Consider the following 20,418-nt stretch of genomic DNA (forward strand, 5'->3'; position numbering starts at 1 on the left):
TAGTTTTAAAAAAAATGGAGGAGCCCAAATATTATGGCACTGCCCTTGACTGAAAAAGTTAGTGGTAACAGTGAAGTGCAGAAAAAGAAAAAGCTTGTAAAGCAGAAAAGGACAAGGTCTAATAATCATTTGTGAATGGTTTTGGGCTAAAATGTGATCTGAAGCTGAAACAAAACAGAGCTTTCAGGCCAAAAAGCCCTAAAACGTCTTATAGGTTAGTTTGCCTTCTGGGCGGTAACAAACAACACAAAGGCAGTAGTGACTTAACGCAGTACAAGTGAAAAATGGTTAGGATGACATGTAAACACAACAAATGTCTCAGAAAACCTGCGAACACGTGTAATTTTCAGGCACTTTTAAGATAGGTAGAATAAACTACAACTCCCAGGATGCTGTTCGACTGACCGTAATCAAATTCTGTCCAATCACTTACGTTGAAGGCAGTACGCCGCAAAAATACGGAAAGACAGAGTAGTCTTCAGTGGGTGTTCGAAAGAAAGTGCTATTTACAAAAAACAAAACAAAACAAAAGACTTTAGATATAAAAGCTTTAACTCGCAAACTTAATGTTGCCAACGCAGCTGACTCGTTGTACTGCATTGGCGAAAGAGTTCACATGAGTCAAAGTGATTTTAACTAATGGAGATCACACCGAAAGCAGCCAAACTATCATGTGGGTATTCATCGCCTTGTTCAGTCGAGTCAAGCCCCTCTGAATTTAAAGAGAAGGTGAGTATTGTTGACTTTTATTAAATGCATCACTTCACCCTTGACGCAACTTGGAATCAAACTAACAAGTTTTCAGTCTCTTAAAGTTCGTAAGAGTAAAGAATTAATTGTAGGTGTGTTTTTCTGGATAAATATGGAAAATAATAAAAGTTTGGAAAGTATTTGTTTTCCATGTCTGTTTCAGATCGATCGATCTATTGATCTATCCATCTACTTCACTCATCTGTTTGTCCATCTATTCATCCATTTAGTCTCCATGTTTGAGGAAATTGTTTGACATTTTGTACAAAACACATGCTGTTATCCTCGCTGACATGTTAATTATCATTTACCTCTATCGTTTGGTGTGATTCCCACTGCCACTCCCCAGCTTCATTCTGGGCTGAGTGCCTCCCTAAGGGAAAGGCTGAAGAGAACACGGCGCTCCTTCGTCTCCCCCCTTTCTGTGGCCAAGCGCCTTTGTGTTGACAGTGAGGAGGAGGAAGATGCCCCACATGCTCCAGCAGACTCCCAGGAGACTATCCCTGTCCACACTCTGGACGCAAACGGGACTGAAGTGAAGCTGGGCAATGAGAGGTTGTCCTCACTTGCTCCCCAACCATCACACATGTCCTCAGGAGATTTAGCTCTACAGCTGAGGAAGGAAGTGAAGGAGAAAACGGAGACACTGCGTCGACTCAAGATGGTGAAAATGTACAGAAGCAAGGTATCATCAGTAAAATCATCAAATATCTTTAACCAGTTTTATCACTTAGACTGAAAAAGGCAATATATGTGTCTCCCTCCTCAGAATGATTTGACGCAGCTCCAAACGTTGATTGACAAGTGGCGCAGTTGTACTCAGGCTGCTCTGTACGAGCTCCAGTCAGAGTTCCCCATAGACGGAAGGAAGGCCGACCTGTCCGAGCTCATTGACCTCTTCGGTCTGGATGATAGCATTCTGTGCTTTGACCGTCCAGAGGGAGACTTCACTACATAATGCCAGAAGAAGTATCTTAAGTCCATCAAGGACCACAGAAAAGACTTAACACAATTCATCTTATTTATTCTTAGTGCTTGTTCTTGTTCACAGCAAAAATAACACTAAATATTCTGTTAGCAAATCAATATATATATTTAAATAAACTTGTTGTTCATTAGTTGTTAGCAAATCAACGTATAAATAAATGAACTTGTTCATTAGTTGTTAGCAAATCAATGTATAAATAAATGAACTTGTTCATTAGTTGTTAGCAAATCAATGTATAAATAAATGAACTTGTTGGGCACTAGTTGTATTTCAGCTGATCGAGTGAGGGAAAATTTCTCCTTTCCAGACGCTCAACTTCTTTCCGGAGGAGGTCCAGTTCGTCCGACTTAGCCCTAGCGAGGTCCCTCAGGTTGCGCCTTTCAACAATCTCCTGGTAGCGCTCTTCTCTTGCCACTGTCTCATTTGCCTCGGTAGCTGAAACGCCAAAAGAGCCTCATTAAAAGCTGAAACAGGAGGAAACTCCCTGGTGCGGAGTAATTAGTTAATGGTCAACTCAGTAAGTCAGAATATCATCAAAATATGTATTGATCTGTTCAAAAACTAAAATTTACAAATTTTTACAGATTCCCTCTATACAGACTGATACATTTCAAGAATTTATTTTGTTGACTTGATTGATTAATTGGTGATAATGTTTTACACATAATGAAAACCCAAATCCCAGTGACACATAAGATCGATAAAGCTATACTTCACATACAGATTTGTTACAATGTGGCCATGTTAGCAACTACACTGTCATGAGTAAGACTGCTGACCTGACAGATGTCCAGCAGGTATTAACACTCACCACAGGTAAGGCAAGCCTAAAGATCATGGCTAAAAACATTGGCTTTTGACAGTGTTGTGATTAACTGAAGTTGAATGGAAAGTTGAATACATTTGTGAAGCAAAGTCCATTTCAGCAATTCAGGGGGATTCAGCAGCGCCTCCTCCATGCTGCATTCTTTTTATGCTATTTTGCACACAGTCATTCATACATTTCAATGATATTCTTGACTACTGAGATGTGTCCAGATCCGTTTTCATTTACCTGAGGCTTCATAAATGTGTCTCAGCTCTGCCACAGAAGCCTGTATCTCAGGAAGCTCCTTCTGTATAGCAACACTGCTGTCTGCTATCATTGATATCTTTTTGTTAATCTGTTTTACCTTTTTCATTCGCCGGTGAATGGCCCTTTTATGGGTCTGAAATTGAGAGCGGCGTGCATTACACATAAGATGTCGCTGGCTTTTTGTGGTTCAGACTTTAAACGTTGCGCTAAGACATGTTCAGGCTGTTACCTGTTTCATGAAAGCAATACTTTTCTCCAGCTTAGAAATTTTCTCCAACTCGTGAGCGGTCGGATCCTTCATGCCGATACACTGAAAAAAAAAAAAGAAAGAAAAGGAGACGGTTAATTTGTACAAATGAATTACAAACGGTGTTTTCACTAAATTTAGATGGAAACTTTCCAAGCTAATGTCCCAATCAGGAAATATTTTTAACGATAAGAATGGATTATTTATATTCACAGCTTTCTTCCTGCATGGTTTTATGGGCCTTAACAATGTCAGGAAGCTACCAGCGGTAGAGCAACATAAATCTTCTGCCAAAGGAAACTGGCATTAAAGTGAGGAAATTCACATGCAATGCTTTGTTAAACTGTAACAGATAATTTAGTTGATCTGTTTTCTTATCCAAAATATAAGATAGGTTTAAAAATACTAGTGAAATGCATTGTTTTAGTGCAAGGGTAAACATCTATTCTAGAGTAAACAACTATCCTGTTTGCGGTTTGGCATGAATTTAATTAAACTGCATTTTTCTGGCTTAAATTCTAGGGGGAAAAAAAGGATGTGAAGAATTTCTTGCTTAAAACTGTTGGGACTAAACTAAATAAAAATACATTTGGCAGAGGAGGGGATGTAAAAACCTCTATCCACACACGACATCTTCAATAAGACGTTTAAACGCTGAAAAGGAGAAAAGGGTGGGGAGGCTGAAGGAAGAGGGTGTGAGTTTTCTATAAAAGATAATCCATCTGTGCTGGGAGATGGTAACAATTTTCTGCTTGCAAAACATCTCGCCGTGCCAAAACCAAAATACCTGCGTGGATAACACAGGGAGAAAGTTGGCCAGACATGCACACTGGATTAATGTTTTGCCCCATATGTAGATTGTTTTTTCCCCTCTTTGTTTTTTTTTTTTTTCTTTCTTCGTATTATTATTTAAACTTGATGCTGAATCCTCTGGAAACCTCCGACATATAATTAACGCGGCAGAAAGAAAAATTCCAGTCGTCGTCAAAGAGCAAATCACAGTTTCCCAGAACTTCAAAAGCGGAGTTATGATTATAAACTAGATTACTTCCATATCTTCCTTTGAGAGCCGAAGCATCTTGATCTCTCTCTTCTTTTCATGTAAGTCCTCTATCTTCTTGTCCAACACCCGGTGCTCCCACTCCAGCTGGATTATTTCTTTTCGGACCGCGCCGTGCGCCTCCATGTAGGAAATCTTCTGCTCTGCAACTTTCTGATAAACACAGCCGATAAGAATTTGATAGACAGCTTGTATTGTGTCATAATTATTTTAGCACTTGTAACACTTTTCTTATCCCTCTTTTGATAATGAAAATGTCTGATGAAGACTTTTGACGGTAAAGACAGACCCTGATCTTCTCTTTGACGTCATCCACCACCTTTCTGTTGAGAAGGATGAAGTCAGTCTCGGTTGTTTCAGCTGCCAGATCTATGGTGGACGTCTCCACCTGTCCCTGTGGCAGGACGACCTGGATGGTAGGGTTCATGAGATACTGGTTCCTCCTGTTCCTCAGGCTGCAGAAACATCACATCAGAAACCACCCCAGTATTATCGACAATATTTTCCAAACTTATTGTCCTTAAGCATTTTCAAGCATTTCTTGTGGGGTACTAGTAAAAGAAAAAAAAAAGAACGGTGATGTTTTGGTTTATTTAGGCTGTCACAGGGGGGAAAAAAAAGTGGGTGTTTCTTTTTTCAAAATCATATTTTTGCCATGTTATTCACACATTTATAAACATTACAGTTACAAACTAAATGTATTTAATTCACAAGCGAAATTTCTAGTTGACAAATTAAACATTTAGCTTTCAAATTAAAAATTTGTGTAAGAAGCTAAATATTTAGTTATAAACTAAATGTTTAGTTCCCAACAAAATATTTACATTTGAGCTAAATATTTAGCTGAGTTTGAACACTAAATATTTAGATCCAAATTAGGTATTTGGATCAAAATATTTAGAAAAGTGCTTATCAAATTATTTTCCAAGTATTTACTTGCTTGGATGTAGATACTTACTTTTCCAAAGTATTTAGTTCCAAAGTAAATCCTTATTTTCCAAGCTCAGTTTTTATTTTCCCCAACTTAACTGGTCTGAGAAAAACAGATTGTCGAGTCGGAGGTTCTGGGTCTTACCTTCGGAGGTCTTCAAAATGCTGCTTAATTTCTTCTTGGGCAGCATTATCTTCATTTATCCGTCTCTCCAGAAAGGCCTGCATCTCAGCAAGCTCCATAACTTTGACTTTTATCTGTAAAACAGTAAGCAAAGAAATTAACAATCTGTCAGGGAATAAAATAAGTAAATACATTGCATCTCTGAATATATAAAATGAATGCACAAGGATGGTAGATATGTCTTTTTCTTTGTATTACCTTTTGTTCGAACTCTATTTTTGTTTTGCGCACAACACAAAATCTCTCCCAGGCGGGCAGGGTCAGTCCTTTTGGCATGTTTTCTGGAGCGTCCATCTCCTCCATGGCGGCGAGTATCTGGCTGAGTCCGTCAGGAGTGGGGGTGCTCAGACGAAGCGGCTTGAACACGTTGGAGGAATCTGTAGACGGCGACTTCAACTTCTGAATCCTGGAAACAGTCGTGACAATCCGAGCTTTAACAACAACCGGCGTTAAACAACAGTTGCCTGGAAATGGTCACAAACCTGGGCCTACGCTTGAACTGTTTGTAAAGTTGGTCAGTCAGAAACTTTGGTAGATCAGCAAACTCTTTCCGGAATTCTTTGTCGAGATTCTTTAGAGTGATGAAACAAAATTGTATTTATCTCTTACACAAACCATGTTTTCTTTTTGGTGTGCGTTTCATCAGCGCGCTTACTTTGTCTTCAGCTACAGTGTTCTCATAGTCGAACTGAAACTGTTCCACCGTGTCCTTGTATCCACCCAAGTCTTTCTCCGTGTTTACCTGTCAGGAAAAAAAGGTTCGCAGTTCTGGCCAGTCAGCCTGACACATGTACCTGCTGCTTCACATCACTTTGTCAAATTATGTCTTGAGATGGTGAGGCGCTGTACTGGATCACACGGCAATTTCTACAAAGTGAATCTAGTTTCCATCATTAATACATTCCTGAGCAAGAGTGTGTCCAACATTGTTAACCTTTTGTGCCAGCAGTTGTTCAAGTTGGAGCTTGAGCTCATACTCTTGATGGCTCATCGCCTCAACCGCGTGCACTGATTCGGCAAGATAGCTGATCTTCAGCTCTTCCTGTGAAACACACCCAAACCAATACGAAACAACAAATCAGAACAAGAGAGAACATTTTTTTATCATGTGCATGTGCATCACTGCAGGAATAATATAAGATTTACCTTAGGTGATTTTTTTTTTTTTTACAGCAATTGGTTTCACTGGACATTATTTAGAGGGCGGAATACATATGAATGCCACACTTTTGCGCTTTAACGTACATTACCTGATATATAGCAGCTGTGAATTTTAATTTCTTCTCAAACAGCTTTGTCAGTGACTCGTCAAACTTTTCCGTTGACTCTTTGCTGATTTCCTGCAGCTTTTTCATCTCAAATTCCAATCCCTGCAAAGCCAAGGTTCACACATGCTTAACACTGATCTCGACTAATATTTTGGTAATAAAATACCAAGAACAATCCTCACAAACTGAACTTTTGGTCACCCCCTTTTTTTTAATTACCCGTTTATATTTCTCCTTCTCCTCAATGAGATCTTTAAGGTTCTTTTCATATTCTTTGAAGGCTTTCTTCTCGTCTTCGTTCCACTGAATGGGAGGTTTGGTCAGAGAAAACTCAGGAGGAAATATTTCCTGTGGAGTAAAACCAAAACAAACTGTGGGCTCCTCATGCTGTTTGGTTTGATTCTACTGGCAGTGCCTTAAAGAAACATGTAAAAGCTTTACAAAAAAAAAAAAATTTAATTAAATTAACTGTTCTAGCCAAAAGAGAATACTTAGAAGAATATTATATAGAGTGACGTTAAGTGCTGCTGCAGAGAAATCTGATATAATGTATAAACTAAGATATTAACCCTTTAACTGTCACCCCAAATACTGTCCCATGCAGGTCAATGGGTCAATGGGGACACCGGCATCCTCATGGCAGTTAAAGGGTTAATGTAGGTTTGTCTCTTGGGGTTTAACATATAATTCAATCAGTTTCAGTTTAGATGTGATTGCTTGTACTTGGGGTGAGATGTTTTCTTTTAAATAATAAAAAAAACAAAGGTTAAATGACAGTTTAATGGTCAAACCCTTCAAGTTGTAAGTACATTTCTATTAGACATAATTCTTCATAATTCTTCTAAGTAGACTGATCAAGCTAGGGAAGACGTTACACTATGGAAAAATATCATGTTATCTTGCAAGATATGCTTTCGATTGATCGATCATTCAATTAAAATTTCATTATGTGAACAGGACATTTATATATTTACCACTTTTAAAATGTCCACTTTTTTCACTTCCAGGACTCCGTCCATCATGTCATTAAGAGCTCTCTCTCTGCTGTCGTCTTTCTGCAACAGGACAAGCATTCGTCCCTCAACAGGACTCAACTAACCTTTTAATCACTATCATTTTACTTACTTTATAGAGTTTTAAATTGCGTGTGCGACACACACAATTGGTTTCAGTTTACAATTGTAAAATGAAACCACTCATCTGAACGACGCGGATAAAAGTGTGCAATTCATAGACAACGGCAAAGAATTAGCAAAAAGCTCAAATGTTTATCATGACAGCGTACGTGTGCAGCCAGGCGGGCCTCCCTCTCCAACCTAAGTCTCTCCTCCTCTGCCTTCTGCTCTGGGGTGAGGTATTTCTCCGCTTTAATCTGAAGTTGGACAAAGGCAACGTCTCATAATTACACACAAGCTCACATCTCGGCACACAAAACAAACAAACAAACCACACAGCACTTCCACATTCACTCATGCTTGGTTGAACTTCACATGAACCATGTCCACTGCTAGGACATTTCATGAGGACAGTGACCTCAGAGTCCTCCACGATGAACAGCCTCTCTGGCCACTCCATGTCGGTCAGGGTGGGCTCCCACAGCGTCTGATTGATGTTCAGCTCCAGCATGATGTCCCTGATGTTTTTGTTCATGTCCACCACAAGTTTGATCTCTTTCAGTTTCCGCTTGAACAGGGCTTCGAAGTCGGAGTTGAAGGCCATCTTGATACCATAAATCAAATCCTGCGTTCAGAAGTGAGAGAAAGAATTCATTATTGATTAAGACTGGGACAAAAACAATAACAAAACCGAATCTGCACCCAGACTCTGTGTATATACAACAAGTGAATGTCTAATTAGTCAGTCCAGGAAGGGGACAGGTTCTGCTTTTTCAGAGGAAGAAAATGTATATTAAGCACAGAACAAAAAGGAAAAGAAAAAAAGATTCTGGGTGATGGTGGTGAACGAATCCTTTACCAGCACATATGCCACTCAGAGTGGAAGAAGCCACAATTAAAAGTAGATTGTATTTTTTTCAAATGCAATCTGGTATGTCTGAAAAAAACAGAAACATCACAGGAGGTGGCAGTGTCATGTATTTGTGTTAAAGGATCAACTAGTGCACTTCACAAAACAGACCTAGTAAGATGATGAAATAATACTATGCACGTAATAATAAGAATAATAAGAAACCAGACAGGAAGGTAAATCCTGGGTTCAAATTGGTTTTCCAAATAAACGATGCATACGACCAAATTAGTTGTAATTAAAGTGGATTGAAGACAACAAAACCAGTTATTGGAGAGATAAAAGGTGTGTCTAAAAAGTAAGACATATGAAGCGTATTCAGATCTGTATGATGTAATGACTCAAATATATTGTGAGAATCTTGTGGTAGTACAACAAAACTGTTAGGTCACGCAGTTTAAAAGGCAGTTCTATGAAATACAACGGAAATATATGAAAAGTTAAAAATAAAACACTCTTGGTACTCTGGCCTTAGCAAATGTAAAGAATTTTGGTTACCTAACTGACTTAAAACAGAAACAAACAACAAAAAAAAAACAGTCTGAATAAGTGCCAGAGAGGAAAAAACAATTATGTGTCTTTTTATACAGTTTAAATAAATATCTCTGTTGTCCTTTTTTCCTTTTTTTTTATTTTTTTTGAGAGTGTGTTTTGGGCACTGGTTTTGGAAAGCGTCAGAATCTAAATGAATAGAAATCACCATTTTGCAGAGATTCGACAGATTCCCACCTGTAACAGTATGATCTGGTTGATCCGCTGTTCGACAGTTTGCATGCTGAACTGGTTGTAGAGGTAACTGTTGGCTTGGGCTAACAGAGCTGAGAGTCCTACAGTGTCTGCACCCTCTGCCACTTGGCCTTCCTCTGGTTCACTGCTGCTGTTCGTCAGGCCGATCAGCTGCAGGTTGAAATTGAGGGCACAACAAATGATGGAGCAAAACATGAGCGCCGAATCTGTGGCCAGAAGATTATAAACTATACCCAAAGAATATTGCAATTGAGAAAATCATTGCAGCAGCCTGCTTTCAGCCACACGGCTATAAATCTAAAAACATTTCAACAGCGCTGGGCTGGCGTGTGTTCAAGTATTTAAAGAGGGCTGCAGTGGGGAAGGTTCAGAGGAAAGACTGTGATTTCAAACAACCAGTAGTGTTTTCAGAAGTAAACTTGTTTAGACTTAAATGGTTTTGTCCTGAAATAGATTTCCACAAGAAAATAAAGATGAAAAAGTTGACATTTCCCTGCTACTGCGTTCAGAAAACATCACATTGCTGCATTCCTGCTGCACAACCACAACAGTAAACATGGCTCTAATTACTTTTAACTCATCACATGTGCATTACTTTGCTTCGTCAATCAGAATCTAAACCATCGGTTTTATTCACTATGCCTGCAGCTTTTTCGATCGTCCTCATATTTTGAACCCTGCGGATGTCCTCCAACTCCTTCTCTGTTCGCACTTTGAGGGGATAGTTCTGCACGGCTAACTTAGAGTGGAACGCCTGTGGATGACAGCCATACATAAATCAAAGTTAACTGATTTAAAAAAAAAGTAGTCTTCTTTATTAAAAGCTTGCCACTGAGCCACTTTACGTTGATGCTCCGGGGTTTGATCAGCATAGAATCCCAGCATTCTCTCTTCAGGACGTCTCTTTGGTACTGCTTTTCTAGAATGTCCTGCTCAATTTCGGCCTTCACCTGTGCATTGGAGCAGGTTTAAAAGATCATTTTAAGGAATAATTTAAGGTCGATGGCGATAGTGTTTACTTGAGCTTTCAATACCCTCTGGGCTTCCTCCTCCACCATGGCGTCCAGTCTCTTCTGCTCCTCCACATCTAAGTTAAACAGTTTTACTGGGAGGGTTTCATTCTCGAGCAGCATTTCCTGAACCTGACCACAAACAAAATCACATTTTGCACATGTCTTTATAGAGAAGAATTCAATCCAAATTCAGATTTGTTTAGAAATGTTAAAAAGATGTTTGTAGAGTTACAGCATGTCATGAGTTCAGAAATCAGTTAAATACAGAACAATCTTTCATTTTTATCCTTTCCTTTGAATGTCATTTTTTTTACTGTTATCATGTAAACCAACATCAGTTATTTAGATTACCGAATAGAATACAAATCGGATAAATGTTTGGGACATATGCTTATTTGACGGGTTGTGAATAAGACTGTCATGACACCGTCATAAACATGACACAACACCTGTCATGAACATGATTAAGTCTTCATAAATATTTATGGCTGTTGTCATAAAGTGCCATTCGGTAAATCATGACACTTTTAATATAAAGTTGACATTATTCAAAATGTCATAAACTTGTTAAAAAAGTATTATTGATTTTAAAATTATGTAGCTTTATGTTATTAAAGCTAAAGTTTAATCAGTAATACTTTTATCACAAATTTAAGTCAGATCATGATTTCTTGGTTGATGTCAAGTTGTCATAACAAAGATATTTTGAATAATGTCAACTTTGTAATAACAGTGTCATGATATCACTTCATGACAGGTGTTATGTCATGTTTATGAAGGTGTCATGACAGTCTTATTCACAACCCGTCAAATAATGTGTTTCGTTGATATCTTGTAATTCTCTGTTTGGTATAACAATATGCTGTTGGATGTAAAACTACGTAACTCTACCAACAACCTGCAGCACATTTTTCTCTTAAGTGCTTTGGTCCTTAGAATAAAGAAAAAACAAATCATCCTAAATAGGAACCAGCAACTCACATTATGAAGAAAAATGAAAAATGGCACAAGGAAGCAAAAGCCTGATTGACTTTTTTAATAATGTGTCAATGGCAAAAAATGTTAATAATTACAATTGAATCAAAAACTGAGGGAAAAAAACTAAAACGAAAAGCTGTGTGGCATAATGATAAGGAGGTTTTTTTTTAAACCTAAAGTTGTGATTTTAGTAATAGTGACAGTTTCTTATGTTTGTCTGCAGTGAAATTTTTTTCTGTTGACTGTTTACTAAACTGTGAGGACAAACCATAATTCCAAGCAAATTCTAAAAGCCTACTTACAATCTCCCGTAACTCTGTCATGGTTTCTCTTAGGCCTTTCTTAGTTTCTGCATACTTTATTTCATCTTCCTTCGCAATCTGTTTTTAAAAGATAAAGGTAAACATGAAGGTAAAATTGTCTTGAAAACACACAGAGTGAGAAGAGTCTTTTCCACCTTCCCCACACCAGGTGCAGTAGAGACCTCCCACATGTTTATTATCAGCTCATCTTTATGCCAAGCACTTTGTCATGTGGAACGGTGCCAACAGGTGTAAACATCTGGTTAATGCCGTTGCAATTACTTGTTTCTCCCACTCTGTGAGCAACAATAAATCAAATATCTGCAAATAGCAACTCAGTGCCAACAATAACCGCTCTTTCTGAAATTACTTTCACACACAAGGTGGAGCAGGACCCTCTCGTAAACCACCGCCTGGAATATTGTGAAACAAGATAAATAACGACGCATATTTTCACCCTGTCTACAACCTTGTCATAACCACAAATACAAGAGCTTGTCACTCACTTCTTCGTGTCTTTTTTCCAACCACGTGGAGGTTGAAGCAGGGGGGATATAAAGCTCATCTTCCTCTAGCACATCAATTGATGCTGCACGGCTGAACTGTAAATCAAAATTTAGTTATAAATATTTGTAAATGATTAGGGACATTACATATATAACTTTTAAAATCAATTAGCTAACAAATTTATATTATTATTAGAAATGGAGAAAAAAAAGACTAATAAAAGCTAGAGTATTATGCTAGACACCAGTAGTGCTGGAATTTAAGGATAATTTAATTCCAAATAAAGAGAAAAAGCATTATAACACAGTGAGTTTCACCTCAGTTTCCTCTGTTTTCTCGCCGTTATCTGGAGTCTCCTGGTCCCACGTAGGAAAGTTAATCAGAGCGGGGTTTTCAGACATGAATGAAGTCATTAAGGACTGAGACCTAATGTGGCGGGTTTGGAAAGGAGGTATATATGCATCTTCAACTCTGTAGGAAGGTATAAGAAATAAATAAGCAAATTAGTATGTTAGCGTAGTTTCAATAATGCAATATTGTTACATTGAAGTATACACTGTAATTACCTCAGACTTGAGTTAACATGATACTTATTTCATTTTACAATATAACAGTTAATAAAATACATCACTTCATAACTAGCAATGATAAACTATCTTTAAAAATAATGAGACAAATCTTTATGAATGACATTTCAATAAATTATTCAGTAATTTAATATTCAATTAATAAAACATGCATCATTGTAACTTAGTTATGTTTTAATAATTTTTGAAGTGAGATTTTCTCTACTCCGCTTTCACGCTTTTTTATCAAATGTTACAGAAAATCAGACGCTTGGTGAACCAATAAGAGGCTCATAAAATATTACTAAAATATCAAGAATAGTGCTTATGTTCACAGTGTTTTGAAATCTGAAACTAACATGTGCGTGGGAGTGGACAGAGCAGGCAGATGTGGAATCTGAGTGGGAAGATTTTCAGAGCCAGAATGTGACTTTTACTACAGCAAGTCTTTGTTTTTCCACACCTTCGGCTCATGGTTTCTTTATAACCTCATAATATCACCCACTGGAGCTTAAGTCATGTTGTTTTTACTGCTATCCTGCACCGTAGAAGGAAAAGGCACTGTTTATTAAAAGCTACATCAAACTGCAGGTGTGACTTTCTTATGCAAGCAAGGACGCCCCCTGCTGTTCACAGTTGTGCACAAAATGAGCATGTGCATTGGGTGGTGCTTTACATGATGTTAGTGCAGAGGAGGGAGCCATCGTCTACGCCAGTAGTGACGACCGTGTGACTGTTTGTGGAGAAGGACACACTCCGCATTCCACCGAGGCGTCTTGAATGACACCGCAGCTCACAGCAGAGCTCCTGCAGGCAAATCAGCAGTGTTATATCTGTGGCACTTTGCAATAATATTTGAGTAAAGAAAAAAAGTATCAATGTATTTACAGATTATTGCAAATATATTGATATTAAAAGTTCATTTAACAGACACGCACAAACGAATACTTTGTTGTGAAGCCAAAGAAAATGATTATGTACTTTCCTGGTAACTACTTTCAGTTGTTAAAAAATTTATGTATACATCAAACATGACTCATATTAAGTACTTAATAAGAATTTCTTTAAACACAGTCTTTTTCTTTGCCCTTTTCACAAAGACTATATTTGTAGAGTCTTCTTAAGCTGTGGATCCCATCAGCTCCTCTAATAGCATGGCCCTATTGCTCCTTCTCTTATTAATAATGCTCCTTCTTACCAGGTCTATAAGTTCAGGAGGACAGCTACATCTTGACAAGTTTGCATATATGCCATACTTTGTTCATCTTTGGATTGTGGATTGAACATAACAGGTCTGGATTTCTTTACTAAACCACTTTCTCCACAACTCCATCCCTTACCACATCTGTGATGCAATTTGTTCTCTAACAAACCTCTGAGATCTTCACAGAACGGCTGCATTTATCCTAAGATTAAATGACACACACTTGGACTCTTAACGAATTTCAAACTTCTAAAGCCAATTGCTTCCACTGATTATAATTCAGGATGTATTAGAGTTAGTGGAGCTAAATACACATGCTATTTTTAAGTTTAATTTGAAAAAAAAAAAAAAAAAAAAAAGTCTGAAACCTAAGCATCATTTACTTTCTGCTTCACAAGTTTGTATCACTTTGTGGTGGCCTAACAAATAAAATCACAGTGGGAAAGAATGAAACCTGATTCTGACATAGAAAATGTGAACAAGTCAAGAGGTATGAATAAATGATCAACTCTAGATGATGGCATGAAATACAAACAAAATGACCACTTACCATAGAGGAGGTTGGTCTGAGCTGAAGTATGCCTTGTCGTCCCACAGAGGCGAGCAACATGCAGTCAGGAGACAGAAAGAGAGTGGCACGGCCAGGCAGCTGATAATTAACTTCATTCTTTGGGTTTAGGTTGATCTTCTTTTTGCTGGAGAGACCAAATGTGTCCTAAGTCAACAAAAAGGGGTCAGAAAATAGTTTAAATCCAATTAGTGCAAGGAATCGTGCCTAAGTTTAGAATGTATGAGGATAGAGACCCCAGGAAAATATCATTTGGGATCAAACCTCAGGAAACTGAAATCGCTGAAGAGATTTTTTTCTGTGGCAATAACCAAAGGCCTCACCGGCCCCGAGAACGCAGGACATCAATGGAGCTTGCACTTTGAATCTGAATACTCTGGGAATGTTCAGACAACCATTGCGGTCTGCATAAAAAAGACCTAAAGTTGAGCAGAGGCACATCAGCGTTATCAGCTTTAGCAATAAAGACCGCGCCACAGAAAAGATAAGCCAAACTCATTTCTTCTGAACCATATTTATTGCAAGTCATTGCTCTGGTACTAAGTTTAAATTGCTGTGTCATTCAGCAGTTTACCTGTCGGTTCTTCAAACAAGGGTGTTTTTGAAATAGCCAAATCACGGACATCAATCTGTTAAGTATTTTTTTTTAACCAAGAACTGCACTCAAAGCTTTTACACAAAGACATCAAAGGGCAGAGAGAAATTCCTTTAAGTTCTGCTCAATCACCCCACACATTTCTCACGAGATGATTAATCAGCTGTTACAAAGACAGCTGTCGACAATCAGCCGCTGTCGACATGATAAATGTGTTCTGTGCTTTGTTTAGTTTTCTCACATAGTGAACCTAGATTTGTGGCTCCATGACTATGTAAAAGAGACTAGAATGTTTTTTTTAAATTTTATTTTATTATAGTTTGTATGTAACCAATGTGCTTTTTACCTCCAGTGCCCTTGAAAGGTAGATAAAACATCATCAGCCAGCTCCCCTCATCCTTTTTGTCATCTTGTGAACCAAAGAGTGCAAGAACTTTCACATCCTCACCACGGCTGGCGCAGTGAGTGGAAAGTGACAAAATTCTGCCAGGAACCTCTGGAGAAGAACACATACAGGATAGTTTGCAATAAAGCTCAAGAATCCTCGCATGAGTCTTTGTAACATATTCTTACCGATGTATCCCAGAACTGAAAACTTTGCTGATGGCCTTCCATCGAGTACATAAGGATGTGAATTCAATCCACTGCAGAGAAGGTAGCGTCCTTCTTGATCAAAACTGTAAAATGATATCTTGGTTTTATTTTCATGACCCAGAACTAAAAGCTTCTCTCTTGCATTTAATGCATTTATGTGTCACGAGACATCTGAAAGTCGATGCTCTTTCAATGATGAAGGATACTTGCACTAGATCATCCACAGCAGTGTGGTAGAGATAAATCTCATTCACCAGGCGAAGATGCTTCTCAACGTGGAAGTCAAAGAAAAGGATTTTTCCTGAAGCTGTTCCAACAGCGGCGTAATGTGCAATGGGACAGCAGGTGATGTTAGTCACCTAAACAGACGTAAATGAACTCGATACACTGTTATTGCTTAATTATGCTCTGGCAAATCTGAATACAGTATATTTTAAGATGCTTGTGAAATCGGTGGTTTTACTCAACGTCGATCTTACGTCTGTTTCTAGGGGCAGGGAGGCGAGGCAGGTGCCATTGGAGGACCACAGCTGCAGAATGCCACTATCCCTTAATGACTGCAGTCAGTGGAAACGTAAACACAACAGCTCACAGCTAAACTATATAGGCTATAACAACACACTATAGTCCAATTTACGAGCAACTTAAACACTTTACCACACAAATGTTCTTGCCAGAGTGGAAAGCAGCTTTCAAAAAGTTGCCACTGAGAACATTCAAGATCTTCTTAATATGGTTTGACCTTTCTGCATCCAGGAAATAGATCTGCCCCTAAAAGATTGACCAAGTTCACATTTAGCTAGCATGTAAAGCTCGATGGAATATCACATGTAGGCTAAACCACATTTAGGTGCTTACTGTATTGGCGGACAGAAGCAGTGTGTCGTTGTTGGGGGAGACCACTGCAGATGTAACAGGTCTCTCTAACTGCCAAGTTTGTGTGATGCTGATCTCAGTCCCTTTGGTCTGCAGACAGTACATCACACTCTCCTGAAAAACATTGAAATATTTAAAGCGCTTTTATTTGAGAATGTCAAATGCTGGTTGTGCTCATGCTGCATTACCTTTCCTACTGCAACAAGACCATTGCAAAAAAGGGCTACAGATTGAAAATAGAAGTCTTTGAGTTCAGGAAGGGCATCATCAGCTAAAAACAAAAGAAACAGAAAATGATTCCACTCAGATGAATAGCAGAGGTGTTTGTTATGACCTGTGTACAATTTAGTTTACCTTTAGGGTCGACAAGGACTGAAACAGAGAGGGTCAGAAGGTCAACAAGAAGGAGATAGCCTTCAGCACAGCCCACACAAAGTTGTGATGTGGCTGTCCAGCATACGGTAGATGGTGTTACTGTGGCCGCCGTAGGCTGTTTGAACACAAGTTGAGTTGTGGTTCAACTGGTGTAGTTAAATGTTTCATTTCTGTAAACAGTGGGGAAATACTTCATAGCCAAAAGGTTTATTTTTTGAGACCTCTGTAAAGGCAGCCAGAATTTGAGAAATACAGTTTGGGTCCTTTGTGGAAGTGGGAGTTGATCTCTCTGAAGAGGAATCCGGGATTTCTGGAAGCTCTATTTCACTGCAATAGGACAAAAATAAATCTACACATGTAAATCCTAACTTAATATTTCTTCTTGACAACTTTTCTGTAAGATTACCACTTCAACTATAAATAAATGTGTTATTTTACCTCTAAATGATGTTGGTTATATTTATGAACTAATAGGTGAATTTCACAGATTATTTCTCTGTGTGTGTGTTTGTTTTTGTTTTTTTTTACCTTGGTATCAACAGATGGAAAGATCCACATTTCTCTATGTTCCAGACAGTGAGGGTTGTGGTGCCCAAAGCACACAGCTGGAAGCAATTTATAGGGTTGAACTCCAGATAAATGACATCCTGTCCACCTTGAGGCTGTTCACAGATCAACTCAGCCTTTTCCCAGTTCCTGTACACAGAATTACTATAAATGCCTAATTGGGATAAACATTAAAGTGTATAAGGTGCTCATTCCCTCATATTTCATTTTATGTTGCAACCACAAATTGATAGACCAACACAAAGTGACAGGAAAATACTTAATTGCTTTCACCATCCATCAATCTATCCACCCCTCATCTATTCCTTTTTTATCCATTCACCCAAGCATGGGAGCTGATCCTTACCTGCAGCAGCCAATCTATCACAGTGCAACACAGAGACACAGAACAACCACACATGCACACACTCACATCTAGGTCAATTTGAGTAACCAACAAACACAGCAGCCATGCTTTTGAAAGATGGGAGAACGCCAGAGTATCCGAAGAGAACCTGTGCATCAATCAGGAGAGCATGGACATTCCAAGCAGAGAGGAAAGGTTCAATCAGAGACGAAGACAAGAGACATGTTCTTTTTGTAGGAGCTGCTGAGATCCAAAGCTCAGGCGGAGGATGTTGATAGGAAGACTACGATGGTAGTTGGTCAGCCCATAAATCTGACCATTATGGAAGAGTAGCAAAATGGAAACTAGTGTTGAAATGAAGCCATATGCCTCCATGTACAGAAAGCAGCAGGAGAGAATGTAGACAAGAAGGCACATTTCTGTTATTCTCTCTGGAAACTTTCTACTGTTATTGTATAATACACTTTTGACTGCCCTTGATATTCATTTTAAAAAAGTCCCCTGATGTGATGGCTGTCGACAATTCATTTATATATGCTGCCGCTAAACATTTGAGTGAACCCCACCCTCCCTGATGAACTCCTGGTAGAGGAAAACATTTGTGTGTAAGGGGGATCCACTGACAGTAACAATCTGCTTAAAAATAATATTCAGAGATGTTGGTGACTCCTTTTGACTGATCTTCAGCAATGTGGTAAAGAATTTGACAACTTTAATAACTAGCTGTGTGCAGCAACACAACTCCTAAAAGACATGCAAATGTAATTCTAATGTGGTTCTAAAAGTATTGACTTAGAATGCCAATGCATGTCACAATTTTCAGATTCAAAATTAAATAATAATTTTAAAAACCTAACTAGAAAATTTATGAAGAAATTTAAAAGGGGCCTGCCAAAATATGCCCGTCGGTTTAGACCCAGCGTTCTGATGCTAAAAAAATTAGCATCAATGCTAAGTACTTAAAAGATGTGGAGAATCACGAGCATGTTGAGTAACATGGACTTACGCCATTCAGTAAGTTAAAATTAGTGTATAAGCTAAAATTAGTCAAAATGCTAATGTTAGCCTAATTGTTGTCATTGGCATGTGGGGTATCAGTAGTATGACTTCTCTTTGACTTGCTTCATTCAGTATACTAAACATGGCTAATAAATCGGAGAAATAACAAAAGCTTTTTTAGGGAAAAGGCTAATGATAGTGGGGGACAGTGAAATGCTAATGTTTGTGCTAATGAGATATTATTAAAGGCTAATATTAGGGCACCGCCTAAGGTGCACTACCCTGAGAGGAATATTTAGGCTTTTATTTTGAAATTTTCAGTAAACTGTATTATAAAGGGCTATACTAATCCTATGAGGAACAGTGGTTGGGTTAAATGCCCAAAACATTTTGTCATGTCTGTAGTTATAACATTCTGCTCAGTCTCATTCTGTAGTAACCGAGAGTTCCACGGTCATTGTAGACCTTAACTGCCAACTCAGTCCTCCTCTGTAGTAACTGAGAGTTCCGCTTTACGCTGACAATGTGAAAAAGTTGAAAGGCGTGTTTGGTGTCTTACCACAGTGTGATGGAGTAGTCAGGAAGCGACGAGCAGGAGACCAAATAAGGTTCTCCATCACTTAATGTCAAAGATGTATAGTCCAGTGGCGTATTTCCTGCAAAAACATTTATAATTCACTACAATGATTACGTTTCACGACAACATATCGCTAAAGCTAACTACCTTTCAGTTCATTCTTCAGTTCTAATTCCGGAAAACTGTACACAAATATAGAGGGATTCAATTCTCTCTCAGAGAAAGCAAACATTCCACTTCTGCCATTAGTTGTCAGCGCACCGACGCCACTGCCAGGACTCTGAAATACGCTCCGTGTTCTTGTCTCCAGGTTTAGGAAGCATATATGACTCCCACACGCGTAACACACTGTATGATTATCCACAAACTCGACATTGTCTCTGGTAAATCCTTGAATCCAGCTAGCAAAGGGGAGAAAGCAGGAAAGTAATATAAGCAATGCTGGGCACAGCGGAAAACTGGCAGTTTTTCAGGAATAAAGTAGTAATAAAACAGAAAAACAAATTACCTTATTTCTAAGGTTCCAACTTCGCTCATTTTAATTCAGGAATATGACTGAGCGCTATTACAGGTCCGAGTTTCAAGAAAACGAATTTCTTAGGAAAGTGGTTTAGTATCCATAGCAACCACTAACAACTGGAAAGCCCTATCTGTCACGCTATTGGCTGTTAGACACCACGTGCACCGGAAGTAGTGTACAAAATAAAAGCACATAATTAAACGTCCACAGTTACGTTCCTGTTCATAAAGTCTGCTGTGGCAAGTTTCAAGTGCAAAGATGTCCAGTGAAAAGAGTGTGATCAAAGGTAAAACTCTAAAATTGTAAAATTCTTCTAAAAATATTTTTTCTCAAGTTAGCTGAAGTAGAAGAATGTTGTCTTATTCCTACTCTTATTTTCCCAAACTGTAAAAATATGAATAAACTACTGTCTACATTTGATAAATACTTATTGAATAATATTGAACATTTTGTCACAGTGATGTAATTTGGCAATATACCGATAAAAACTGCTACGGTTTGATTGAGAAATATATTTTGTCTTGAATGAACACATTACAAAGTTACTTTGAATGTTC

At 38.4% G+C, this 20,418-nt stretch overlaps 2 protein-coding genes across 2 annotated transcripts; one reads left to right on the forward strand and one right to left on the reverse strand.

The window, feature by feature from the left end:
- The first annotated feature begins 433 nt into the window (after window positions 1-433).
- Window positions 434-2,000, forward strand: sfr1 (SWI5-dependent homologous recombination repair protein 1). The gene is made up of 3 exons (XM_044136560.1): window positions 434-729; window positions 1,100-1,435; window positions 1,520-2,000. The coding sequence occupies exons 1-3, from the start codon at window positions 640-642 to the stop codon at window positions 1,706-1,708; spliced, it is 615 nt and encodes a 204-aa protein (XP_043992495.1). The 5' UTR covers window positions 434-639; the 3' UTR covers window positions 1,709-2,000.
- On the reverse strand, window positions 1,758-19,954 carry cfap43 (cilia and flagella associated protein 43). The gene is made up of 38 exons (XM_044136559.1): window positions 19,850-19,954; window positions 19,489-19,742; window positions 19,324-19,420; window positions 17,381-17,548; window positions 17,074-17,179; window positions 16,832-16,967; window positions 16,666-16,748; window positions 16,460-16,591; window positions 16,259-16,372; window positions 16,081-16,158; window positions 15,812-15,960; window positions 15,581-15,684; window positions 15,354-15,503; window positions 14,677-14,831; window positions 14,395-14,559; window positions 13,317-13,447; window positions 12,392-12,545; window positions 12,074-12,169; window positions 11,568-11,645; window positions 10,309-10,416; window positions 10,120-10,224; window positions 9,912-10,028; window positions 9,257-9,424; window positions 8,036-8,242; window positions 7,788-7,874; window positions 7,477-7,557; window positions 6,722-6,850; window positions 6,485-6,604; window positions 6,169-6,276; window positions 5,890-5,976; window positions 5,717-5,805; window positions 5,433-5,640; window positions 5,196-5,308; window positions 4,410-4,575; window positions 4,109-4,273; window positions 3,043-3,123; window positions 2,793-2,946; window positions 1,758-2,173 (listed from the first exon to the last, which is right to left on the reverse strand). The coding sequence occupies exons 1-38, from the start codon at window positions 19,876-19,878 to the stop codon at window positions 1,998-2,000; spliced, it is 4,848 nt and encodes a 1,615-aa protein (XP_043992494.1). The 5' UTR covers window positions 19,879-19,954; the 3' UTR covers window positions 1,758-1,997.
- Window positions 19,955-20,418: the final 464 nt, after the last annotated feature.

This window comes from Gambusia affinis, linkage group LG13, assembly GCF_019740435.1.
Source record: "Gambusia affinis linkage group LG13, SWU_Gaff_1.0, whole genome shotgun sequence".
Classification (NCBI taxonomy): Eukaryota; Metazoa; Chordata; class Actinopteri; order Cyprinodontiformes; family Poeciliidae; genus Gambusia; species Gambusia affinis.